At 40.6% G+C, this 27,982-nt stretch overlaps 1 protein-coding gene across 2 annotated transcripts; it reads left to right on the top strand.

Annotated features, from left to right (window-relative positions):
• The first annotated feature begins 4 nt into the window (after window positions 1-4).
• Window positions 5-27,117, top strand: eps8l2 (EPS8 signaling adaptor L2). Of its 2 annotated transcripts, XM_008306472.1 has the most exons (21): window positions 5-212; window positions 5,893-5,943; window positions 6,419-6,465; window positions 11,274-11,338; window positions 14,783-14,944; window positions 15,670-15,819; window positions 17,514-17,593; window positions 17,723-17,832; window positions 17,923-17,993; window positions 18,079-18,205; window positions 19,293-19,381; window positions 19,474-19,548; window positions 20,737-20,885; window positions 20,974-21,142; window positions 21,232-21,266; window positions 21,353-21,458; window positions 21,697-21,807; window positions 23,363-23,438; window positions 23,538-23,706; window positions 24,619-24,751; window positions 26,196-27,117. In XM_008306472.1, the coding sequence occupies exons 2-21, from the start codon at window positions 5,909-5,911 to the stop codon at window positions 26,271-26,273; spliced, it is 2,037 nt and encodes a 678-aa protein (XP_008304694.1). In that variant the 5' UTR covers window positions 5-212; window positions 5,893-5,908; the 3' UTR covers window positions 26,274-27,117. The 2 variants fall into 2 exon arrangements, with proteins under 2 accessions (XP_008304694.1, XP_008304693.1); XM_008306471.1 differs by lacking the exons at window positions 5-212; window positions 5,893-5,943 and having other exon boundaries at window positions 6,372-6,465.
• Window positions 27,118-27,982: the final 865 nt, after the last annotated feature.

The following is a 27,982-nucleotide window of genomic DNA, read 5'->3' as shown; positions in this document are numbered from 1 at the left end:
AGAACAGCAAAAACCGTCTGTGCGCTTTGCTGAATGACACCTTGTGCAGTTTAGTTTACAGTATTGGAGTTCTACTTTTACCACAGATATCCAGAACTTACCTGCGGAGTTATCTGAGTCAGTCAGCTGCAGGTGTGGATGGAAGGCTGATGTTTCAGACGCTGACTCGCCCACGTTGGTCAACTTGAGCATCCAGTCCGGAAAACAGCTCTGTAAGTTCAAGTGGTGCGTAAAAAAAGATGCTGTTTGCTTGTTAATTGGTTTGCTACGTCATCTGTTCATTTATGAAGCCTGTTGTTTGTGTAGAAATGAGTTCACGTGGCCGCACAGTGAACACACAACTTACGTAAACGTGGTTTTACTTGACAAATCTCACCACAGTGGAGCTTTCCATCGTCTCAAGTGATCTTCCTCAGAGCTTAAGGAGACTCCTCTGCTGAGCTCAGTCCTTCATGCTGGTTAACATGTTGGAATTCATTAGTTTATCTTATTAATTTGCGTTCTCTCTGTGTGAATCAGTGCAGAACAGCGCTATGAGATATTTGTTGTTTGCGCAAAAATACGCACCAAAGTTGGCTGCGGTTTGGACACAGGATGGGAAACAAGGGAGGAAGATGTGTGCAGCTCTACATGATGAGGAAGAGAGCAAGCTGACGAGAATAAAGATGTTTATTTTGGGGTAAAGAAATCTTTGGTGAAAAGATTTGTGCACAATCTCTGGGTTTGTGGAGGATTTCAAGGAGGAGCTCAACATTTGTTTGTTCAGAGAATCTATGTTTGTCCAAAAGAGCAGTGAGATGATGACATATGAATAAACCAAAACTGAGGGCATTTAATATCAAAAATGAATGTGAGGGTTGTGCTGTGTGTAGTCAGTCTCAACAGCTGAGATCAAACTGGAGGAAAAGCAGGTTTGTTATAGCAGAGGAGTTTAGTTTGTGTTTTCTTAACTGGCAACAGAAATGCTTTATTTATCAAGATATAATATAGACTATGCACTTTCTAAAGCGTGGATGGTGCACATGCAAGACTTAGTGTACACATAAATGAACCAGGTACCTTATGAAGGCCTGGAAGAAAAAAGAAAAGCCTTTCATCAGGATAATCTGTGGATAGTTTTCTTCTGTGAGCAGTTCATTTGGAACTTTGGCTTTGTGTTCTCTCTGTTTTCTTTTCTCATTCCTCTTTCAGCAGCAGAAGATGTGCATTGTTGTGAAGTTGTCTTGTAATCCCACGTGAGATGGGCCACGTGTTTGGTGCGACACAAACACTAAGTCGGTGCCTCTAATCGTGTTTTATTAAAACTGCATCTTTAGAAAATGACTCCTAACAGATAATGTCTTAGAATGTCATTGATGTTTTGTTACAAAGATTATTTTGCATCAGATGTCATCCGCAGCTTTAATTACAGTGTTTAGCTGAGTGGTTAGAGGAATGTGACTTCATTAGAGGTTGAAGGGTTTAACAATAATCCTCCAACATGCTACACATTAACAACCAAACAGAGAAGCTGCTAATGTGAGAATCCCGGCCTTTCTCCTTTTTGCTGGCACAAGATCGTTGTTGTGTGTGTGTGTGTGTGTGTGTGTGTTTGGACCTTGACTGGTCAAATGAATGTCATGTGAACAAACAGGTATCCTGCCTGTGAAATGTGACCTGATTTTATCTTGGGCTTCTTCTCTACACCCAGATTCAGATTCAGAGAATGCACTCACCCTCAGAACAAACCTGCAACATCATCATTAGCCTTCATAACACAGCAGCCAAACAACTCCATTGCCTGAAATGCGTGAAATCAGATAACTGTTATCTCTTACTTGAAGATTATTCAGGGGTATGGGGCAAACTCCAGATTGCTCATATCATAGCAAAAAACCACATCTTTGTAGATGCATAGCATAAGACATCACTGTCAATATTTTCTATTTTTGTAGTGCAGAAAATGTTGCCGCCGTAGTGACACCGATGTGACCTTACTGTCTGGTTGAAGTGATTTAAAAAGAAAATACCGCTCACACAAGAGCCTGCTAATGAGCATGTGCTTTAAATGCTGAGGTTATCTCGCCATAATGAACCTGTCAGCTGTGATTCATGCCGCCTCAGTTGTGTAATGGGGCGTGTGTTGTGTCACTCAAAGCAGGAAGATATGTAGATATTGATTGTGTTTGAGCTTTATTTAAGGGGCTAAAATCTCTCGTGGGGCTGCTTTGTTCCAACAAGGTTTTCATGTGGCGTTAAATGTGTTTCCGCTTTAAATCTTTGGTTTAGTTCTTGTGCAGACTTGATCAGTATGGTCGATCATGTGCTTTTCTGTCTTATTCATTTAGCATTTGTGATGCGTGTTTGCATTTTGTTGATGATGTTGTGTTTTACACAGTGCGTTTGTACAATTTTTATTGTAATAATGCACCAAATTAATCCTCTTTTGTTAGGGATGCAGGATATATCGGCGACCACATCAGTATCAGCAGATGTTAGTGTTTTGTCCGATATGTCGGTATTGGTCCGATGAACAAATTTAGCTAATGTGAAAAACCGATGATTGTCTAACATTAGTGCCTTCGTTTCTACGTTTGATATTGCTGCTATTTCACAGATTTTTTTACTTAAATGCTCCTGGACTTGAACCTTAAACATGTTAAAATATGTTTAAATATGTTTTACTTTTGTTACGTAACAAAGAAGACTATGTGGTCTAATTTGGTATGGACTTTTGAATAGCTTTTACATTCTTACTCATTTTCAGTGTGAACAAAAACTGAATATCGACATCGGTAATATCAGTTATTGACGATATCAGAAATCTTAATATCAGATATCAGTATCGGACAAACATTTCAATATCGTGCATCACTCTTTATTGTTATGTAAAACAGCTCATGACATGGCAAAAATCCCAAGGTTGCAGTGTACATTGGTTTTAGGCATAGGGTATTAAACAAGTTCAGGGCTTTTTTTTAACTTATCTGCATTACGTGAGATAATACACGCATGCTTTAGCGATATATGTGGGAAATAATAAATGCTTACGCTATCTTATCTTATATAGATGTTGATGTCTGTTCAGAGGTTGAAGCCTTGTATCGGTTTGAGGATTTCAATTGTTCTTGGCTGTTCCATGAGCTTTAATCCAAAAACAACAACAAAACAATTTGACCAATACAAATTCAAAATACGACACTGGGCTGATTTCACTAAGCTGCTCAGATAACTTGTTGCCGTAGTAATCAGTATGAATATGAAACGTGTCCAACCTGATTTCATCAAATGGGAAAATTAAAGCAGCCAGATATTGTCATTATTTGAAAAAGGGTGGAATGAAATATGACACAGCTTCCATGAGTAAGCAAGATAAGCAGCCTCCACCTTCTGCTTTCCTCCTTGTGAGTAATTATTGTTCTTATGCCGTGTAATCACCTCTGAATAAGGGCTTGTAATTATTCAACAATAAGCACCTTCCAGTGGGCTGAGTGGAGGTGTGCAGGCGGCCTCTTGCCATGAGGCTGACAACACATGACACCCGGCCTGCCCTGCTCTGGCTTCACCTCCCTCCTGAAACCTGGCAGCAGGCCACAGCTGTGAACAATAGCATGGAGAGAAGATGACCACAGAGATAAGGACAGAAAGAGGAAGCCTATCTTTTGAGCAGACTCCACTTTGTAAAGTAAATACGACTAGTTATATCTGCTTGCGTGCATCTTGCTATAGCATTTAGTTGTGGTAATCTTTAGTCGTGGCCTCGTTTCAATAAAATAACATTTTAATTTGATTTATCAACCATCGCCCTGGTTGTAAAGCTAAGCTTTCCCCGCTCTCCTTGTTACATAAGATCTGTGGAGGTTATCTGTGTGGGGCGATCATGCTTCTGATCTCGTACTAGATAAGCTTTCACCTGTAGCTATCATAAACAGTATTTAGTGGGCGAATATGTCGTGTGGAGCTGTTTGACGTGAAACAAACACCTTTGACTTCAGGAAGCAGAAAAAAGCCGAGTCATGCAGAAATAGCTGTGTCATAACAGTTTGGTGGAAAATAAAAGCTATTTATACTTGCTGTAGGAATCACACCCTGTGACACACAGTAACAAAAGCTCAGTTTCATTGGTTTGGATTGCAGCTGCAGAAAACTTCTAATGCTTGCTGGTGACACAGGATCCTAATCTGTCGCCACCAATTAATAATACAAAATGAACCGGTTTCTCAAAGCGATACATGGCTTCTTGGAGTCCAGTGTTAATGTCCTTCTCAGGGCTTTGATTAAACTCCTAAATACTCCTCTCTGTGTATCAGTTACATGTTCATTAGGTTTATTTCCATTGAAACATCCCCTCATGACTTAAATGACTAAGATGCAGGTTTACATCTTTGCCTGCTTTAAATGAGCAAATGTATGAAGTCCCTTCCTCTTTGTCCATTCAGTCCTCCATTACTCGCTGCAGCTCGAGCACACCAGCTCAGCTACGACGTCCAGCTCCACAGTGGAAGGTTGTAATATTGGAGTAATTTAGCTACATATGTTCTAACTTTAAACAGACTCTTAAGAAAAACAATGGTGTTGACCAGCAAGTTGACAGAATCAGCTCCTTAAGTTTGTTACGTATGAAACCTCTGAAGTTTGAATCCGTGTCATCATTACAAAAACACCAGAAACAAGGAATGCGATCGCATCGCTCCTGGTTTGCCTCTAATTACTGATTACCTCAAAGGCACTTCATGACCTTCCTCCCAGCCATAACTCTGAATATTATTTTTGCATTGTGCAGCAGTACAAAACACTTGCAGTTTGAGCCCCGAGGCTGTGGAACAACGTGTTTGAAGAAATCAAGTCAGCTGACTGAGTGACTTCTTTTACATCCACTCTTAATATGTACTTTTATTGTGAAATCTTTCTGGATTTTGTTTGAAGTTTAATCTCCTTTTAACTGTTTTTTTTTTTTTTTTTTTTAAAATAATATTTTACCTTTTCTAGCACCATATCAACCTTTCTTTTTTTTTTAATTTGCCTTTTAAAAAGAGGATTTTATAGTATGACTGTTTTTATTTCGCTCCCTTATAAAGTACTTTGTAACTTGGATTTCGATATGTGCTCTATAAAAAAAGATTCTTATTATTATATGGACATGTGTACAAGATAAATAAAACTTAGGGACTCTTTAAATAGAACACAGAGCAGCAGTTGCATTGTATTAAGTGATAAATCTTAGTAAGGGAAACCAAACAGAACAATACTGTGTTGTGTTGCATGGCAGCATGTGTTCAGCCACACTGTGTACTGTAGACCTGATCTACATTGCATAACCTCGTCAGCGCGTACCTGACAGACAAGCTGAAGTATCTGGGCTCAGAGTGAAAGGTGTGGGAAGGGTCTGGTTCTCTCGTTTTCTGCTCCCCTTAATCTCTCAGATTAAGATGCAGCAATTTGTTCCACGTTGCTTTGTCTCCTTTGAGGCCACACCAATTATCAGATAGTTAGCATGGCTGGGTGTAAAGCCCAACCAAATTAATTAATTGCAGCTATGCAGATATAGCCATCAACAGAGTGGATCTAATTACACAGAGCGTATCAGCCGGCTGTCTGCTATTGTCCCAGATCAGTCCCCTGACTACCAGCAGTACAGGCCCAGCACCTGGCTGCCTGCAGTGGAGGAACAGCCTGTTCGGTCGACTCTGAATTTGCATTGCGTATCTGCAATCTCAATGAGGTGCCTATAGCTTTTTCATCTTGCACACCATGGACTGTATATGAGGGCTCATCAATGTGGCGTGATGGAAAAAATGGCTTGCTGTGTAATGCAAAGTGAATGTTTGCTTGAAATGTTTTCTCCACCAAACACCTTCCTCTCTCAGCTTCTCATTATCACCACCATTCTTTCTCCTCTGTGTCTTTATTCAGGTGGATGCCTTAAATCATGAGCGTCTCGGAACCTCCGTCGAGGCAAGCCAAGTGAGTATCACACGCATTCCTGCTGCTTCCCCTCAGATATTTACCTTTCTGTGTGTTAGCCAATAGTGCTGTGCTGAGCCGCTGTCACAGAGGCGGAGGGAATCACTAACCCAGTATGTGGAAGGTGCTGTGGGTCAGGGACTTTGGGCACAGAGCGGCTCTGTTGAGGATTGTTTGCTTTGCCTGGGCTCCTGGCTCCCTTCATGCCCGACACCCCCTCTCTCCTCCCTCCCCTCTCTCACTTTTCCACTCTCTCTCTCTCCCTCCCTGGTCCATATGCTCCGAATCTCAGGCTAATCTCATCCTGTGCTGGCCAGTCTGCTCCCTGTTTATCACTCCTGCTTTCTTTTTGGGGACTTGTGTTCATAAGAAGTGGGCAGTGTGTGAATTTCTGAGGGTTTGTGACATCCAGAGGTGAAGGGGAGAAGATGAAGGGCATACAGCGTAACCCAACATCATCTTCTTGTCATTGCAGTGGAGTGGCCAGATCGGACAGCAAGATCAGCGCCAAGGCCCTCTACGGTAAGAAGCTTCATGAAAGTGTGTGGAGGAATTGCACGACTCGTGGCGGAAGGAGTGTTTGATTGTTGGCTTGTTTTCAACACTTTCCCTTTTCGTGACCCAACATGTAATTAGACCAGCTGTTATTTCTGTTGACTGTTTACACTTCACAATATCATTTAGGAGGTTGAACACTCTGATGTGTCTGGGGATAGCTCTAGGACAACCTCTTCACTTGTTCGTCATTATTTTAAAAATTGTCACTGTTTCACATCAATCTTAATGTCTACAAATTCAATTAAAAAGCAAAAAGCAACAGTTAATTTACCTCTGAAGACATGTTGCCTGTGTACGCATCGCAATAACAAACACTTGAATGAATTGCAGTGTTGGTCTGGTTGAAATGTTGCTTCATTCTGTTTATTGAACGTCGGCCCACATGTACCATCGTGCTGCTTTAAATGCTCATTAATACACTAAACATGTATGAATCTGTGCCTGTAAATAGACTCCAACAAGTACACTATTTACTCATATTTGCACATACTTTTTGTCACATTTTCTACTTTTAGTTAACTTTTTAAAAACTTCAACTATGCAGCATTTGTGACCCATTTTTTAAAGATTTACAGCTTCAGATGAAACAAAACATGAATGAGATATGCTTCCCCCGCCTTATCCTTTGATACTCTTCCAAACTAAGCCGAGCGGATCAGAACTGTTACTGACACAAATCACAGCAATATTCAATTTGCTATGCAAATGACTTTATCAGGAAATTCAGCGCTCTCACTCTGTAGCATGTTGCTGCAGCCGTGCGGCCTCGCCGGATTATCACAGTCCTCTCCCCAGAGCACACACGCTGATAAGAGGGGGCCAAGGTCCTGCTGAGGGGCCCCGTCACGCTCAGCCGGCTGACACCTCCGTCAGACGCCGAGGGTCATGGGAGGGGAGGCGGAGCTCCTGGAGGGAACTTGAGTTTCCAGCTCTGTGCCAAGCCTGCACTGCATGCTGGGATTAGCTCCCGGATGCATCAGGCTTTTTGTGTGCGTTTAGTCACGTTCTTATGTAAGCAAATGACTCTCAGTCTTTCGTGCATACTTTGAATTGAGGGATATATTTGTGTTATTGTAGCTCTCCACTTGTTCTATGCTGTCAGACTGCATCACTGGTCTGTTGTAACTGCAGTGGAACTCAGTGATATAATAATGCCGTGGTGCGAAATTTTATTTTAGGTGTTGCATACTTGCACGAGGGTGTGTGTGTGTGACTGAAATGCACTGTGTTACTGTGCAGGGTGTGTCTGTTTTTAATGTGCGGTTGGAACAGGGTGGGGATGCCCAAGTCTTGCAGGTGAATAAAAGGCACATTGAAAAGTGGAAAGGAAAAGGCGGACTCTGGTCCTCTCTCACCTCTGGTCCTTCCCTTGGCGCCTCAGACATTAGCTCACCGCTCCCTGCCAGCGCCTCCATCCAAGCTGCCAAGAGAGTGAAACATTTTACAGCGTATCACAGACCCAGATAGAAACCAACACCACGATATGACACAACAACCTGCTTTCCCGCATGGCTGCTCTGTTCCAAATTTAGAACTGCCTCACATGGCAGATGACGGTATTACAGGGATGCAAGATGTTCCCAAACCATCTGACTGTGCACCTTGTTGTCTGTGAAACCTTTTTGAGCCATAAATCATCCAAGTAGCCACAGGATCCACCCATTCTTGTGATCTTTGTGAAATATCCCACTGCATGTGTGATGAGCCTGTGCTGTTTTTCATTCTTGTGTGGCAGATGGTCACCACTACTTTCTCACTGCAGGGTGACAGCAGCACGCCTGTCCCGTCCAACCTGAGAGGCAAGAGAGGGGACGGTGTTGTGTACCAGCCATAAACAGTGTTAGATATTTGGATGGACGTAGGACTGTTGCTGAATAAATATCCAGAATGTTAACAGCAGACCAGTCTCTCATATGCAAACATCCCCATCGTTCCTTACAATGCACTGCAACAGACAAGTGATGCAAATGATGCACAGGTCCTCCCACCTGATCTGTTATCAGCAGCTTTGTGACAGAGCAGAAAGAGGAAACATTGAACTCACCATCTCTGGACTTTATTCCATCAGGCTGCTCTCTTAACATTCTCAGACAGTTTCCAGTTGAGGAGGATGTCTCTGTCAGGTAAAATGTTTTGTCGGGTGAGAATGAATCAACAGGTGGAAAATCTAAAAGAAAGACTTTGATCTCTTGCTGCTCTGGTGTTTATCTGAATGTCTGTGTGTTGTATGAAATTCAGTTCTGTGAAAGAAGTTTTTAACTCAGTCGACCGTGTCTCCCTGAGGGGAGTCAGGCTTTTAGATGTGTTGATGTGATATTTTCTAGGCAACATATGGTCAAACCTTTGTGGACACAGCAGCGTGGTGCTGTTTTATGAGAGCACCCTGCGGTTAGAACTAAAAGACAGGTCGTGAACTTGTGCCAGTACAATTGCTCATTGTTGAAACTATACGAGTGGTTGGATGGATTTCACATTTTGATGTTGCAATACAATGTTTTCATTGTAGCGTCTACAATTACTGCATCTTTTTATCACCAAACTAAGCGAGCAAAAATGCTAAAAGCTTTATTAGATTGTGTCAACCTGTGTGACCTTTGTTGGGTTTGGGTTGAGTCGGGTTAAATGTCAGACCTCAGGTTGATGTGACGGTACATTATTAGGATTGTTTGATTGATCTGGTCCATGTATGGGTTTGATGATCTGCCAAAGAGCCGTGTTTATCACTGGTCATTGACTCTACAGAGCCCTGAGGATCTGCCCATCTGCCTGCTAAGTGGCTCTTATTGCAAGCTGTTGCTGCACTGTGAATTGATTGGCATAAAAGTCAGTCATTAATAAGACATGGGGCGAGCTCGACTTTCAGAACGACACCTGACGCTTGTGTTTCACCTGCGGGGAACCGAGCAGGAAGGAATCAGCGGAGAGGAAATGGCAGGAACAGGGAAGACAAATGCTTGCGTCATTTGTACAGTGACGGAGGTTGCATGGAAACAAAGTCATCCCCTTTTAGAAATCTTTGTTTAGCGGCGAGAACACGCATGAGCTGCATAAAGCACTGTCATTGTCACGATGAATACCAAATATTGCAATGTGCTTTGGAGTCCCTGTAGACATTTTATTAAGTGTTGCACAAACAGAGCAGCTTTTGTGTCGCTGTAGCTGAAAAGGACACAAAGCAAAGTGTGTCTGTATAAAAAGAAAACCTGTGCGGCATCATAATGTTGACTCTTTTGGGTGTGGGACAGAAAGAGACCTGATATGAGCTCTAGCAGAGGAGTTAATAGGAACATACTGTCATTTAAGCGTAATTGTTACCTGCCGACTATTCACCTGGTAAATAGGTCAATGAGCACACTGGCACACATTGGCCTGTTTAAAAACAATGACCTCAGCCAGCAGCACAGTGCTGCCATGAACAATGCTGCTGTGAGCTGCAGTGTTTGACTGAAAATGTCTGCATTTTCAGTTTCATTGGTTTGAAACTTTTATTATTGTTATTCTTTTTTTTTTTTTAATGCAATTAAAGTCTTTCTTAAAAATTAAAACTCCTTTAGATTCAGATTCAGATTTCTTTTATTGTCATTGTAACGAGTACAACGACACGCAAGGTGCCGTCCTTAATTTATAACTTTATCACAACATTATTGAAAATGACTTTAGGAAAACAATGATAGAATGATGAACCCACAGAGACGCTCCCTTTGATTATACAAAGGTTTGTCAGGAAATTTAATTCACTGGTTGCTGAAGGGGGAGATTTCTTTGTTCTCACCTTCAATCTGATTTGAAGAAATGAACATATGAGGCTGATTTTGTGATAGATTCATATGACAAAAATCATCATATGTCAAAAATCGTGCTAGTTGAGGAGGTGAAAACCAGTTGTGGTCCAGTTAGCAGCTGTAATGTGTGATCTTGAAACAGACAGAATAGATTCTGGGTCTATTAATAAGGGAGAGAGTTAAGATTTCATTCTTAAAACAACATGAAACATAAATTAGAGTAACTCTATGTCTTAGCATATGTCTAAAGGAGATCTTTGTCCTTTGCTGCCTAGTGTGCAGGTGCCATTTGTTATATTTACCTTTTAAAAGCTGTTCAATTAATGGTGGCAATTTATATATATATATATAATTTTTATTTGAAAATATAATTTCACCTGACTCACTACTAAAGGTCTTTAAAGTTTAGCAGCTGTATTTACTGCTGACTTTACAGCATTTCCATAACTGGGACTTAAAATGCCACAGATGAGGAAGTGCGCACTTTGCTGCCACTGGTCTTTGACCCTGCAGTAAATCTCTGCCGCTGATTGTGCCCTGTATTTTTCATGCCAGCTTGGCCAACATGCTACAATGTGTACCAGGGCAAGTGCATTCTTTATATATAAGATTTAATAATTAACTTCCCCGATATCACTTTCCTCTGTGGTTTTACTGCTTCACTATTAAGTATGTCATGAAATCTACTGTTATCTTGGTATACGTGAAATATATATGTGATTTCTTGACTGTACAGCTGATTGTGGGATCGACGGTGGAGAAAAAAAACATACACACATGACGTGTCCTTGTCGCTTCCTTATTGCCCTGCTGGTTTTTATCGCTTGCACATTAGTATATCCCTTCATCTGTTCACTCAGCTGAAAGGGGCAACATGTGGAGTTTAGGTCAGTGTTACTGCGGATGTTTATACAAAAGAATATACAGAAAAATCACAGGCTGGACTAAAGGAGATTTTAATTTGTAATATTTTTGTGCTCTTGTCAACAGAACAGCGGAAAAAGTACTCCAACTCCAATTTTATCATGCACGAGACGTCGCAGTACCACGTCGAGGTAAAAATCTACATTTCTTTGTGTTTTCATACTTTGGGTTTAATGTTGGTGTTTTGAAAGCTTTTATAAATAAAGCAGATCATATGGAAAACTTAAAAAGATTTGACACTGTGTATTCATTTGATGGTTTTATGGTAGAAGACGGACTCATGTGAGAGGTGCTGTAACACACTACCTTAGTTTATTACTTAGGTTAAAACGCTTTTCACTCGAGCCTTAAAAATGTCATATATGAACATTATTTTCCACTTTTAATGACAAAAGTATCCTAACCAATATCAGTCCTGATCATGAATACCAAATTTTCTTATAGAAATTATACATTAAATGGCAAGTTTTTAAAAATGATAATGCAGTTGTTTTTTTATGATTTTTTTTTATTTTTTTTAAATAAAAAAATCACACAAAAATGTATAATTTTTTAGCTAATAAATGCGAAGTGGAAATTTTTTTTTTTGATAATCACAGGCTGGAATGTGTCAATAATTAGCATAAACATTGATTTTAATGCATTATTATTTTTTATGCAGTGTTAGATTTTTAATGAAATCTCACTCTCAGAACCTTAAAAACAAAAATGTCCTTATTCCAAAAACTACCTTTAAAAAAAATGCCACATTTCAGTGTTATTTTCAACATTTATGAATTAAATTATTTTAACCAACATCAGTCCTAATCATATATACCAAGTCATTTCATATAAACTGTTCTTTTATTGGGGTGTCTGGGGGACTGGTGGTTAGCACTGTTGTCTCGCAGCAAGAAGGTCCGGCTTCCTCCCCCAGTCCAAAAACATGTTGAGGTTAATTGGTGATTCTAAATTATCCGTATGTGTGAATGTGAGTGTGCTTGGTTTTCTGTCTCTAAGTGTAGCCCTGTGATAGACTGGCGATCTGTCCAGGGTGTCCCCTGCCTTCACCCTAAGTCAGCTGGGATAGGCTCCAGCCCCTGATGACCCTAGTCAAGCCAAGACCCCCACAACATTTTTGTTGCATACATTTATTTGATAACCTGCAGTGCCAATGCAGCAGAAGCAAATTAAGCCTGTATTTGCTCAGTAGGCCAAACATCCATCCATCCATTATCTATACACCGATTAATCCTCATTAGGATTGTGGGGGGCTGGAGTCTAACCCAGCTGACTTAGGGTGAAGGCAGGGGACACCCTGGACAGGTCACCAGTCTATCACAGGGCTACACTTAGAGACAGACAATCAAGCACACTCACATTCACACCTACGGACAAATTAGAATCACCAATTAACCTCAACATGTTTTGGACTGTGTGGGAGGAAGCCGGAGAACCCGGAGAGAACCCACGCTGCATGAAGAGAACATGCAAACTCCACGCAGAAAGATCCTGGGTGTCCTCACCGGGACGTGAAGCGGCGACTTTCTTGCTGCGAGGCAACGGTGCTAACCACCGAGACACCTTGCAGCCCTTTAGGCCAAATATGAAGAAAGAATACACAATCTGATGGAAAACGATAAAATTGACAATTCTGAAGTCAATAAATGGCTAATACATAAAATGCATGATGTCATGCTGTCATGGCAGGCGGATCAACAACAGCAGTTTTAATGGTTTTCAGTGAGGACATTTTTGTCTTTGAGGTCCTTCGTTTAACTTGTTTGCATACACAGTCTGTTGTGGATGCATTATGTGAGCTGAGGTTAAAATTTCAGAATTCCCCCAAAAATACACACGTTCACCAGATGTAGTGCCAAATCCATCCACACAGCCAAAATGATCTTAAAAACAAAAATGAAGCAGAAAGCTCATCATGACTTTCCTCAGACATTTAAGCTTCTCATCGAGAGTACTGTTAGCCATTGTTGTGTGTTTTTGCATTTTTATTTACTTTTTCAACGGAGGCAAAATCTTGTTGAAAATGTCTGTGGTAGCTGTTCACATGCCCGATGACAGGAGAGTTACATAAAGGCATTGAAGATACAATATCATAAAAGAATAGAAATAGGATACATTGCATATTTATAACTGCTTATAAAACTTAGTAACTAACTATTTATGGGGCACTCCTTGACATACTTGGAAAATGAAAATTTCAACCTTAGGGTGTTATTGAAGGATGTTTCAAGATATTTTTTTTTTACTTTTGTGACTTTAACAAAACACAGGGAAAAAGTTGCAAATCAAGATTAATAAAGTTACCATATGTGGTATCAGCAACTTCAACCTCATGGACAGGCACAGGGTGGCCATATTGAACATCCAAGGAAGTTACCAAATATGGTTACTTGCCCCATGAAGGGTTAAGCTGGAAAATCTAATTTAATTAAATGTAAATTGTCCAAAAACGACTCAAAAAGGAGATATTGTGCTTGTGCTATATTGCAAATAGTTAAGTTTCTGTTTTTCTGAAAAGTCAATAACCTGAAAAAACAAGACAGAGATAATAGAAATATTATAGTGCATTGTTCTTTGCCCAGAGATGACTCACAAGTTCATCTTGATTGTGTTTCATTTACCGGAATGCAGCTGTAATAAAACAATCAGAGATCTGATTGCAGCAGCAGGAACTTGACGTTGGGTAGACTTAGTTAGAGACGTTCTTCAGGTTGCTAATGGTGCTGAACTCTGTCACGTATACATGCGCATAGGATGCCTTTGAATGCCTCCTCATTATTGCGCCATGGCCAGGAAATCCCAGATAACAGCCACACTGGCAGCAGCCACACGCAGAAGCTTGACAGTGTCAATACTGCAGTTTCGATATCAGATAAATCAGGACAGTAACTCATGCTGCTAAATAACACTGTGAGCCGGAGACAGCATGATAAATGTGTCTCTGTTGTATCTTTACTAGTAATAGCTAAAAGAAAACTGTCTTAAATGTCAATACAGCACAGTTAAAGGAAAGGCTGAACTATTTGCTTTCTTGCTCAGTTAGATAAGAAGCTCAATATCACTGGCGTGTTTGTGTGTTAAAATTAAAGCTGGAGCCAGTTTGGATTATCTCAAAGACTGGAAACAAAAAACAGCTTATCTGGTTCACTAATTAACACATTGTGCTGTACCTCATCTATAAAAATGATGTGTAAAAATGACACATAGTGGTGCCTGACTATTCTTTGGCTTAGTACCTTCCTGCTGTGGTTGACTTTCAGTCTGCTCTCAGCCAAGTAAAATGCAGGCACATAGTTCCAGGTAAAGTCACAAGTTTCTTTCTCCACATCTGAATCTCCTCATCCAACTCTTGGCAGGAAAGCACAAAGGCCCACTCCTAAATAAACATGACATCAAGTCCCAAAGTGTCAAACTATTTAGTTAAGTTAAGCTAAGTTAGCTAGCAAAATCTAACTAAATGTGAGAAATCAGACCCAGTCGCTTTGCAAAACACACCCTTGTTACTTTCCACACAATCGTTTGTTGGTAGTTAACTCCAGATCATAGTCACCAACTAACCGCTGTCTTCTCCTCAGCATCTGTCCACGTTCATCATGGACAAGACAGAGTCCATTATCACGGTGGATGACGCAATCAAGAAGCTAGTTCTCTTGGAGTCAAAAGGAAAAGTCTGGACCCAGGAGATGCTCCTGCAGGTCACCGACAAGGCGGTCAGGCTGCTGGATTGTGAAACACAGGTACAAATCCACCCATCTGTCTGCCCATGTGTCTGCACATCCTTGACATCATGTTAACCTGCAGTAAATGTCTCTGATGGCACAACAGATAAATTTTATATGTCACAGTTAATTTCATGATTTAAGAGACAAGGCCACGTAACTAGGTAGGAGGTGCTATGGAGCTGCGTTATGGGAATTCGTTTTTAGATAAATGTCAGATCAGATTTGGTGCTAAGAGATTGGCTTTACGTTGTTGGAGTGCCATTTGTATGTTTCAGTAAAATGTGATTTTCATTTATTTGGCAGACACTTTTGTTGACAGTGATGTACAAAAGAGACACAAGCCAAGGTGCAATAGATCAATGAAAAGTCTTGACACAAGTACCAACATGCAGGTCCAGGAGCAGAATGCAACACACAGATGAAGCAAATGAAAGTTACTGCATCTGATGACAAATACATTTGTTTAGAAAGCAGTTTAGTATAAAGTCACACCTTTAAAGATAGAATTTTAAAGCTTGATTAAAGTGGTCAGGAGCTGACTGTAGTTTCAGAATGTAAACAAAATGTATTTTAAAATGTCGAGCTATTCCTTTAAATAATCTTTCTTCATTGTACATGTTCTTTAGAATGCTATTCATAGCCTTATTTTATTTTACTCCTGCCACAGCCGACTCAGTGTTTTGCTCTTTCCCTGCCTCCGCCTCTGTCTCTTTAACCATCGTTCTGTGGTTCTCCTGCAGGACGAGTTGGAAAACTTCCCTCTGCCCACCATCCAGATGTGTCAGACTGTGGTAAATCAGACACGTTACCCCTCAGTGCTGCTGCTCGTGTGTCAGGACAAGGACCAGAACAAACCCGACATCCACTTTTTCCATTGCGACGAGGTGGAGGTGCGTGTCACTTTAAATGTTGCGGGCTTGGTTCAGTCTTTATCGGATGGCTTTTGTGTTTTATGTGGCTTTGTGATTCATAAATCCAAGCTGCTGTTGTTGGAGCTCAGATTTCAGGGCTGTTTGTGTGCTTGTATGTGTCCCTTGCAGCCTTGTTCAGAAATATTTACCCAAGGGAGGATGTATCCTGTTGTACAAACATTGCCTCTTTAAAAAGTCAGACTGACTGCCACATTCAAAGAAAGATTTTACTGGACAATAAACATTCACTGGAGTGACTGGTTTGCAATATAATGACCTTTGGATTGCTTTTATCTTTAGTAAAAGAATATATTACATGAAAATTGAGTTTCTGTGGTGCCTCCAGCATTTCACATGAAGGAAGAATAAAATAGCAGCGTTAAGAATCCTGAGATTAGGTCGATATAATGGATTTCACCGTCTGTTGGTTGTAGACTGTTACTGACTAATAGGTACCATTGTTTAATAAAGTCTATTTACTTTGCATTTTTGAAGAGCAGGCACCGCAGATTTCATCACAAGTCAGTATATACAGACAAATCCACACTAAAACAACACTAGATCTTTGTCAGAAGACCTGTCTGTGGTGTCAAGACCTGATTCAATGAATACAACAAGATGGAGACACACAGAGGGCAACAGTTTACAAAGGCTAGTTTATTAAACCAAATTAAACTATCCAATTAGATTTTCTCCACACAGAGGTGATGAAATCAGTAAAGTCAGTGTGCGCGTGAGTGAAGCATGTGGGTGCAGGTCTCGTAAGGTGCAGAACAAAACATCAGGGTGAATCAAGGCAACATAACTAAACCAGAATGGGAGGATCAGAGAGAGTGTTTACACTGCAGGCAGGACTTAAGTAACCTGAAAGCACACCAGGCACCGCAGCCGGTCCGGATCACAGTAATCAGCCTCCTGCAGAGCAGACAGAGATGCACGTTAGAACCGGTTCAAAACACGAGATGACCCCAGGAGTCATCACAGCAGCCTGTTTTTAGATGCAGTTTAAAAAAGTTAACACTGCTGACCTTTCTAGTGCCTGCAGGGAGGGCATCACAACAGCAAAGGCTAAGCAGGCTGCTCACCAGTTTAACAGCAGCCACAGCTTTGTGGCTCATATATTCCAAGATATAAAGAAAAACAGAAAAGAGAAAGAGAAAATTAACTAATAATCACTATTATTAATGTTGTAAACCAGCTGTAGTCTTGTTGAGAAAGAGCTGAAGTATAACTCTGATATTTATCCTTCTTTTCCTGCCTTTCCCGGTACAAATAGATATGATATGAAGCAATATGTATAACAATAATGTGCAATATCCAAATAGATGTAATACACATTAAATTGCTTTAAATATATTCTCTCCATCTGGATATATTTCAGATGTAAGCAAGCTTTAGAGAGGTGGAAGCTGCGTAAAAATGTGACTTAAGGGAATCAAAGTTTTGGACAAGCAAAGTTAGTATTTGTCGTGTCAATAAGATTTTTATTTGAAAACTTTGATTTTTACATTTGAGATGCCACATTCATGATTGGTTGCTGGGAAACAAGGTGGGGAGAATGTTTTTCCTTCACTGTGCTATGACTCAAAGTAAAACTACATGGATATATAAACTGTTAAGTCGTTCATATGTATGTTAGTTTGACTTTGAGTGTCTGTCTTCACTCTGTCCAGGCTGAAATGGTTCATGCCGATATAGACAGCGCCCTCGGGGACAACAGGCATGGAAAGAAGATGAGGCTTCAGACTCTGAAGTGAGACTGACACACACACACACACATACACACACACACACACACACACACGCACACACACACGCACACAGACAGTAAACTAGTAGCTGCTGAAGATCTTCATACCTCCTCTTCCCCCTCTTCCTTTAGAATGAACCAGGAGAAAATGAAGCGACACAGGGAGACCATCCTCCCTCCCTCGGCCACCAAGGGCCCCCCGCCGACTCCAAAGGGACGAGTGGCAGCCGTGAACATGCACAGTGAGAACACACACAACACTGTACATGCTCTCAAAAGAATAATTTTTCGGTATTTGCATTTAATCACAAGAGCTTTTTTTTTGGATGTAGACGGACGAGCTTCCGGACAACATGAAATGGAGTCACACGAAAAACTGGCCCAGCGCATTGAGAAGGATGTGGTGAGTGTCACCCGTCATTACATTACACAGCTGCTTTCATAATGCTGTTTTCTTCACGCTAAACCCCGGGATTTGCTTCCCGCAGCAAATCCTCAACTGTGCCCTGGATGACATCGAGCTGTTTGTGGCGCGGGTGCAAAAGGCGGCAGAGGCCTTTTCCCAGCTTAACCAGCGCAACAAGAGTAAGAAGAATAAGAAGAAAGGACCAGCAGGTCTGTCTCCCTTTCTTCTTTGGTGGCACGAATGCAGTGACAATATGTTCATATTGCTCACGTCGCCATGTTTGTGTCTCTTTGTGTCCTGTGGTCCGGGACTCTCATCCAGTGATGTATGTGTGGTAGTAGTGGCCAGTTTGGGGTTCTGTTAAGTAATGCAGTACTCATGACACAATTCTCATAACTGAGGTAATATTATTACTTACTATTTGTTTTGATGTGGTGTGTTATATACTCACCTGTAATTTAAACGTATTGATATATTTCTGTTTGAATGTTTTACGCACCAAAACACAGCAAAATTCTGTTTGATTTTGCATGGTGGCTGGCATAAGACGCAGAGTTAAAACGGTTTCCACAAAGTAGTAATATTACTGTAAATGTTGCTGAGTAATGTTTTACCTCCCGACGCTGGCAGTGGTGTGATGCTGTGTTATTTTGTCGACACAAGTGAGACACGCTGTACATTTGTGCCTGCTGAGGAACAAACACACGTGCGGAAAGTGTTTCTTTCCCACAAACCATTTGGTAATAACAGAGTAAAAGCAGCAGACATGTGTGTTGTCCCTGACGACACAGAGAGATGTGCTAAAAGTGATGAATTCTCTACTTGGAGAATCTGTTTCTCAACTTTGAGGTTCGAGGTTCCATCTGAGTTCACTTGTTGACCTTTAAATGTAAAATTAAATGTCTAAAATGTGTAAAATTGAAATTCAGTACTGCTGAAAATGCAATTATACTCAAATTCACAATACATAACTGATTTCTGGGGTCATGAGAACTTTGGAACCTTTTGAGTTGCAGGTTGAGAAGCTCAGCTGCAGCACATTCTTTCGTTGCTCTCTGGCCGAGGTGAACTCTTATCTGTAAAACTTTTTGTTGACTCATCAATATTGTACCTGTATAATTTATGTTGCAGAAGCAGAAGCTTTATTAGAGATAAGAAAACAAAAGCGTTTAGGCTCCTGGTTTTGAACCCCGGCCAGAAAGTGAGACCTGTGTCCTTGTGTCTGTAAGGCGTCCGTGTGGCCGGCGGGTAACTCTGGAGTCTGCGTGTGGTCATTGTTGCTCTGCTTGTTTACAGAGGGCATGTTGACCCTGCGAGCCAAGCCCCCCTCCGAAGCAGAGTTCATTGATAGCCTGCAGAAACTGAAGCTGGCATTCAACCTCGTGGTGAGATATCACAGCTCCTAACCTCCCCAGTTCATCAGCTGCTCTCTCCTCCTCCCATTAACACGTTGTGTCTGTTGCTGCGCCCCCTGCAGGCCAAACTGAAGAAGCACATACAGAACCCAAACTCGGCGGAGCTGGTTCATTTCCTGTTTAACCCGCTGGAGCTGGTAAGAGCTACAAATCTGATCTGATCTCAGGCAGGTTTGTGTGAATGAAGGATGCCATCATTCTGAGATTTTCTTGACTAACAACAATATCTAAATCCATGTCACGCTAAATCAGCTCTCCGTGTCACTGGATACCGTCAGTGTTGACTGAGCTCAGCCCACAGGCACATCTGAGAGGAACACACAAGCTTATTCAAATTTACACAGTGAGAACAGTTCAGCACTTGCATTTTTTTGCCATCCGGCATACCTCTTATTGTTTTCGCTTTTTCTGCCACCACACCCACTGCCGCTCTGCTAAACTCTCACCAGACTGGAGAGACGTGGCTTTCAGCTCTGACACAGGTGGAGCTAACTTACATAATGTTGGTTTCCCGAGCCACAGTATTCAGCCACACCTTCGATACTGCTGGTTGGAAACACAGAGCTGTGTCGATGTGCTGCAGTAATCTCTGCACATGTTGGATCTGCTGGATATGGCTGAGATAACCCCTGAGCCTCAGGCTGTGACCCCATGACCCCTCGTTGTCTTCTACAATCAGTTTCCACACCCCAGAGGCTCCAGATGCTCTGTGTTCTGTAAATCAGATGACTTCAATCTGTATTTTAGAGGATTTTAAAACATTTGTGATGCAGTCAGCTGTCAGTATTTCACCACGAAAGCTTGTGTTTAATCATTTGCATACTGCCTACTGTGTATTAATTGCGTTAACACCTGTAAAATCTGCTAGGATGAACCAAAGAGATATGTAGTTGAGTTTATTATCAATACTAGGGCTGGGTTTTGGTGCTCAATATTTTTGAGCACTACAATATGTTGCTTGCAGCCTTAGGCATAAAAAACAGTCCAGTTTCCGGTTGAGTGTTGTTGATTTGTTCTTTGATTAGTTGCTTCTTAATTTAAATAAAGAAATCAGGGAACATGCTGGCTGTTGGCTTTTGAATGACGCTACTTGTGCTTAGATGTAATGAACTGACAAAAAAAAATGTTTGGATATGAAAAAATGCTTTCTATGGTTAAAAAAATAAACAACAGTATCACTACTAAAGCTCAGGGACCTTGTTGGTACCAGTACTGAAAGCTTTTAAACCATACAGAGCTGCATGATTTTAGATTTACAGAAAATACTGAATACCAGTGGCAGTCTGTAGTCCAGTGCAGCTGTTAACTCATGAATGTGTCCACAGGTGCTGCAGAGCTGTGGGAGTCCTGAACTGGCCCGTTCGATCATCTCGCCTCACCTGTCTAGAGACACTGTTGACTTCCTACGAGGACATCTCACACCTAAAGAGATGACCATGTTTGAGCTGCTCGGAGACGGATGGACCAAACCCAGGTACATGTTCATTATTACTGTCTGCACAGACGTGTAGCACAACAGTCGGCTTTTGACCGTCCCTTCACTCCTCCTCCTCCTCTTGCAGAGCTGAGTGGCCCAGGGATCAGTGTGGTCCTCCTTATTACCCAAGGTTTCGTAACGGCTGGGAGCCGCCAGTGGAGTATTTCAGGACGGCACCGTGGGAAACCGAGGGACCCTCTGGACCACTAGCGTCGCCCACCAGCCCCGATTACAGGAGACACTCGCCAGAAGACGTAAGAGTTTTGGTCCATCTGTGAAAGTACCACAGGTTTCAAAATCTAATTGGATCTAAAAAAGTCTGTCTGTTTTTTGTTTTTTTTAGTATTATGGAACTCATTCCTCAAGCTCCTCGAATGGGTAAGTAATTAAATCCTTCACACACTTTGCTGTGTCTGTCTCATGACATCAAACATGTTGAGCTGTGAAACCATGTTTCTCAACAGGTCTTACAATGGGATGCCCCAAACCCGCAAATATGCCAAAATTCGCTACTCCTTTGTAGCGCGGAATGCCAATGAGCTGTCAGTGCTGCAGGATGAAATCCTTGAGGTAGTGTCATATTTTCTTGCCCTTTATTTACACTTATCTTGATGTGATGTTGTGACAAGGCAACCTCCACATCCTGCTATGAAGTTTAACGTCTTATCGCTGAGATCTTAACTGCTATATGTGATTGTATCTTCTGTAAACAAATGTTAAAAGAGCATAGGGCTGAAAATGTCAGCTGGCTGAGACTCGTGTCGCAGTTTTCAGTGCTGCCGAGTGAGATGTGACATGCATGTTGCAGGTGATAGAGGATGACAAGCAGTGGTGGAAGCTACGGAATCGCAGCGGTCAGGCCGGTTACGTCCCTTTTAACATGCTGGACGTTGTGAAGATTGAGGAGCCAGAAAGCCCGGTAAGATACCGACTGCACATCTGCAGGGATCTAAAATCAGCAGAACTCTTTCTCCTTTAGTTTTATTCTAAGCGATTTACCCCTGACTCTTTCAGTTTGATTTTTTTTCTCAGGCTATACATTCATTTCTATTTGACAGCCATAAAAAGTTCTTGATACAATGACATATTGATCTGATGTGAAGAATAGCTCATGACGAATCAAGTCAGAGTCAATTTAGTCCGATTGCACATCTTACAGCTACGTTTTAAAGTTACAAATATGTAAATTAGTGTTCTAGTCTGAAAACATGTAGTGACTCTTTCTCTGTTTTTGCAGCATCGATTTTAATTAGTACTTTGTCATAGAGCAATTGCATACTGAGAGTAGGCTCAGTGGACGTGAGACATGACATTAATCAGTCTTTCTTTCAGCTTTGTGTGTTTTATACAACACTGCACTTGCCAGTATCTCAGTTACTTACTGTGGCTGCAGCTGTAGTCCTTATTGCCACTGTAAAGCTCAGGTATGAGGTGAGGTAAAATATCAGGAAGTGATAGTATATATTCTGGGAAATGCAGCTAATCTCATACACATGTACAAAATACTGAGAGGGTTCAAGGTTTCTTTATTGCTGCTTGGGGACAAATTTGTTTATCAGAATAGTTGCTGCAGGGTTTAGAGCGCAAAGAACGATTTGTACACAGACAACAGATATCACTTCTTCTTTTTTTTCTTCTTTTTTTTTTTTTACAGCATTTGTAATCAGATGAATAAAATAGTGGTTTAAACAACAGTGTACACATCATAATTCAGTTTATTTAATATTGGAATTTTTGACAAAATTTTATTTTATTATAAAATAAAACTGTAAAAATGTTTCCATGAGCACTGCAACTCACAATTATTTTCATCTGTTGATTATTATCTCCATCAATCAGTTGTTTGTTCTACAAAATGGTAAAAAATGTTGATCAGTGTTTCCCAAAGCTCAACATGATGTCCTCAAATGTCCTGTTTTGTTCACAATCCAAAGATATTTAGCTTACTGTCATAAAGGAGTAAAGAAATCAGAAAAATATTAAAATTTTAGAAGCTAGAATTGGAACATGTAGACTTTTTTTAAACTTAAAAACAATCTCATTTTATAATCACTTATAAAAGTAGTTAAAATAGGGATTAATTTAGTACTTGACAACTAATCATTGCAGCTGTAGTTTGCCATTTGGATAAACATTTGCAGTCGTATCATCTAAACACTGGTGCAGCTTTGTGAGCAAGCTTCCACACATTCCCACAGTCGCTGAAAGACATATCCTGCATTCCTATAGACTCATGCTGCCTGCATACAGGCTGCATGCAGGCTATGTGCAGGTTTACCAACACCCTGCAGCAGCTCCTGCACACAACCACTCTTTGTGGTGTGTAAGACTCACGTACATATTTGTCTTTTGGCTTCTGGGCAAAAACCCATCAATCACAAATGAGATGAAAGGCAACAAACCAGTTTTTTAGAATAACATTGGCCTCGGCTGCTTTCTCAAGAACTTAAGCTTGTGTTTGTGTCTGTGTGCAGACAGGCTACATGACGTCACCTCCTCGGTCTGGGGGTCTTGGAGACAGCTTCAACAAAGGTAGACCCAAAGACAAAAGTGAGTAAACAAATTCTGGTTTAGGAATTAAATACATATTCTCTTGCAAATAGATGCTCTTGTTCTGATGTCTGATACCATCCTGTTTCTGTGCTGCAGTGATGGATGAGGTCAACAATGAACTATTGAAGAAAATCACTGCGAGTAAAAACCAGCCAACTAGGAAAATCCATATTGAGCGGTCAACTACCAGCCAAGTACCGCTCAGTTTTGAGTCAACCCCAGCCGAGGTGGTCACGTGGCTCAACTCCAAAGGTTTCTCCAGACCGTAAGTCACCACAACAACACTCGCCAAAGTACCTCCCAACACGTCAAACCCCTAAACATCTTGGCGTTGCCGATCTCTCGTGGTTCAACTTCTCACCTTACTGCATTCGTGCACGGGTGTACTTCAGCAGCCTGTGACAGAGAGGTCACTGGTGCAGCACTAACAGGTGTTAAGTTGCTCTTTAAGTTCTGACTGAAATGTCAAGAGAGACGCTTTCTTTGTGTGGCCTCTTTGTTAATGCTGTCAATAACAGATACATGTGGCGTTAGGGATGGCGCCGGTTGATTTATCTCACCACACAGAATGAGACACCTGACGTCTGCTTGATGGACTGCCGTAAAAGTTTGATTAGAGCTTATCTGCAAATAGCGTGCGACACTTACAAGATGAAAATGGTCAAATATTATCTGTTAAACATCAACGTGTTTGCATCCTGATGTTAGCATGAACACAAATATATCCTGCATCATGAAGCTGCTGACATTTTAAGGACATTTCATAGAATGTATTCCAACTAGGTTGTCAGATGACCTATTAATAATTATTTAGGTCGACAGTGACGTATCTCATTTAATTTATTGTATCCATATGTGTCACTACTGCTGTTTTCATTCTGCCTTTGTTGTGTTGTGCACCGTGGACGTGATCAGTTGTAATTAATAGCATCAATGGTAGCTCAGTTCGATGCTCCAGTGAGCCAGTATTCATGTCACACGAGTGATGGAACAGACACACCTCAAAGGAATCCTGTTGTTATTGATGACACATGCGGTTTTCCTGTTATGACATGTCCATTTGGATGTTTTAGCAACAGTGTTTTAGCAACCACAGCATACTCTCTACCAGGAACCATGTTACAGTTAGAAATGTAAGATGATATGTGAATGATTTGTCCGGCTGTATTTCCTGCAGGACTGTTGAATGTTTGGGGATCCTGACTGGAGCCCAGCTGTTTTCCCTGAACAAAGAAGAGCTCAAAGCAGTGTGTGGAGACGAAGGCAGCCGGGTCTACTTTCAGGCCACCGTGCAGAAAGAACTCATAGAGGTGGGTCATGTACATCTGTCTTTAAAATAAAAGGAAAACAAAATCATAATTAAAGGCATTAGCTTGCAGAAAATTGGAGAACCTGTAACAGATACTGTGTGAATCACAACTTCCAGTATTTACCTGGGCATGTTAGGACAAGTGGAGATGCTCCGCTATAAAAGCTGCTGTCAGCTGTCAGTCTACACAATTAATGGTTTGGAGCCTAAAAAGTGGGAATGTGCTCACTGAAACTAGGTCATCACTAACTAGAAAGCATTTGTCAATTTAACATTTTAACAATGACAGATCACTGGAGAAGATGACTCTCCTCATTCTACGAGTGCAAATATAGACCTGGCGACTCGCTCACGTCTGAAAATGCAAAATGATTTATTAACTGTGACGTCTCCCGTGATTTACATTGTTTACGTGGCTGTTTTGTGTATGAGGCTTCTAAAGCAAACAGACCCTTAACATGACTAAGCACAAACACAGAGGAAATGAAGGGTACACTGAGGTGAAGCAGTGAGTCATGACTCAGACAAAGCAGTGAGGAGCAGAAAGATTGAAGGCCTAAAATTATTTTAGGGTGTAACAATGATCCCTCATTAAACACGTACAGGCTTGTTAACCTGCGACCTAATTATAAGTTAATTAGGAACCAACCTACACACTTATTGAATTTATTTAGTGTTTGTTTTGAAGTTTATTCTCTGACAGCTGACAGCATCTTTTAAGACTGTATATTTACATTTTTTTTAACCTCAACAATAACTAAAAAAAAAAATTGTGAGCAACAACAGTTTCATTTTGACGCACTGATCATAGTGAAATCAGTCACATCATTTAATCCAAGGAGACTACAAATACCTTTAAATCAACCTGGCCCATTATTAAATCTGATAATATACATTTTTCTAATTATTAGTACTGTTTGTTTTTTTAAAAAACTGATTCCTAATAACATGAACTAACTTTGAAATGCAGGAACTTCTCTCCATCTGTAGTCAATCTTGAGCTATGTCCCGCCTCCTGCACTCTCTGATTGGTGACACAACACAAGTAACAGCCAATAAACACTGAAATATAAATGTTGAAAAGTTTTAAAACATACATTTATGAGAAAATGTCAGTAAAGTTTTGTAGAGGAGTTTGTGTAATTCTAGATTTTGACACTAAGATTTTCTTTTATATTGCAAAGGTATATCGATCCAAGTATTAGTTATTTTTAATTGTCACTATCAGCCCTGAATAAAACCGTATCAGTCGAACCCTAGTACTCAGATAAGAGCATTAATACTCATAAACCCCTCGGCTGCCACTCTGTACATTACACTTTAAGTATTATCTGTAGAGGTCCACTTCATATTTCACTGCACATTGTACCGTGTATGAATGTGTATGTGACAAGCTTATCTTATCTTATCCATTTAAAGAGACATCCCTGTTGTTTCCTTTACAGAATGCCAGTGGAGACTCGGAGCTGCAGGAGATCATGAGGCGAAGGCAGGAGAGGATCGACTCTGGTGGCACAGACTGAAGCCACTGACCAACACAACCCATCCAGACCTCTTCCTCTCAGCAGCCTCTGTAATCAACCTACTGTTAATCACCCTGCAGTAGAAAATACTGAATATTGTATAAGTTTTTAATTGTATATTTATTTTGTATCATGCAACGCGTATGTATTCAAGTGTTTTCTTAATTATGTCGCTTTTGTTTTCAATGTCTCATTATGAAATGTTGTTGTTCAAGAGATTTCTGCTGAGAGGAGGAACATGTGAGTTTATGTACAGTTTGATGTGTGTGCACGACATGCATGTAACGTACATGCTTTGTACGACCAGCACGGTCGATGTTCATGCTCGTCGTTATTATTGCAGCTGTTTACTAAATTGCTTGGTAAATATGTAGATCTTAGCTGTTGCATTTGTAAATCAGTGCCAGAATGTTTGACACATTTTCTGATATATATATAGCCAATTATTTTCATATTGCTGTTTACAGGAAACATAAACAATACAACATGCTCTGTTACTTTTAGCAGGTATCATATGTAGTCTCATCTTGGTTGGTAAATGCCAACCAGCAGTAAGTATTAATATACTCACTCTTGCAGTTTATAATCAGATTTCTGTCATTCTGGCAAGCTTTGCAAGCAGTAATTTTGCATGAAGTCATTATCAGTAACAGTGAGTTGCTGTCATTTATGTGTTTTTGTTTTTTTTTAGCAGCATGGTACTTTGCAGAAAGAATAAGAAGCAGGAGATATGCTGTTCTGGTGTGAAAAATCAAATGAAGATTTACAAACATTTAAGGGGTTGTAAATATCTCGGGATGCAATGTTGAAAAAGATGGCAATTAAAAAAAATAAACTTGGTAAATATTTTGTAACACGTCCTTTTTTGAGCACAATTTTTGTGTTTGTCACTGGATCAACGACACCAGAGGAGCAGAAAATGGTCAACACAGTTTCTTTATTGTATACCTAAAAAGCAGAACAAGAGTTGCAGTCAAAGAAGAAGCTTGAAGAAAATGATAGTAATATAAACCCTCGGTTACATTGGGGTTTGTCATTTGCCAGCAAAATTGTCATGTTTCATTGTGCAAACTGTATCACAAGATAGAAAAAAACTCAACAATCAGTTATCACAATTGTATTTATGACACCACACAACTGTTGATCAAGAGACTCTCAGGCAGTTTAGGAAAAACCTGTGAGCGCTAAAAATCTGAAAACGAAATCAAGACTTAACTATAATACCAACAATAAGAAAATATCATTCCCACACTATCGACTGGATTTGTATAATTAAACGGATACAATCAGTTTTTGATGCAAAAGAGGAGCGAAACATGGCTCCTTTGAAGTACGGTGACGACGATACAGTTTGTCATTTATGCAGATATGCATCAAGCCAGAGGTTCCCTGAGTTCTTCAGTGAACTGAAAATGAAAGTGAAGAAAAAAACCAGAAGAAACATTATTGAATTATTAACCTGTTTATGACATAAACAGTCCATCACTGAGAGCCTGACAAGAATTTATACTCCGTTAAAGAAAAAGTATTCACACAAATAGTCAAAACTGTCTGTGTTGATTGAATCAGTGCAGTCAGTCCTGCAGCCTTGTCAGACAGACTGCTGGGGTTTTTTGGCTTTGATGATGATAAATAAGTTACAAATGAATAATAATACTATTATTAAAGCCGCAAGCGGCGATGGATGGGTCCTCGCCCTACGCTTGTCG

This window comes from Stegastes partitus, unplaced genomic scaffold (assembly GCF_000690725.1).
Source record: "Stegastes partitus isolate 25-593 unplaced genomic scaffold, Stegastes_partitus-1.0.2 Scaffold3668, whole genome shotgun sequence".
Lineage (NCBI taxonomy): Eukaryota > Metazoa > Chordata > Actinopteri > Pomacentridae > Stegastes > Stegastes partitus.
Note: the sequence above shows the minus strand (reverse complement) of the source record. Positions and strands in the feature narration are given on the sequence as shown.

What these genes read in the sequence shown, in the direction of transcription:
- eps8l2 (XM_008306471.1), top strand. Translation starts at nt 6,372, where the DNA reads ATGAAGGGCATACAGCGTAACCCAACATCATCTTCTTGTCATTGCAGT. An exon ending in GGAGACACTCGCCAGAAGAC is followed by an intron (nt 21,143 to 21,231) that starts GTAAGAGTTTTG and finishes TGTTTTTTTTAG; the next exon opens with TATTATGGAACTCATTCCTC. An exon ending in TGCAGAAAGAACTCATAGAG is followed by an intron (nt 24,752 to 26,195) that starts GTGGGTCATGTA and finishes TTTCCTTTACAG; the next exon opens with AATGCCAGTGGAGACTCGGA.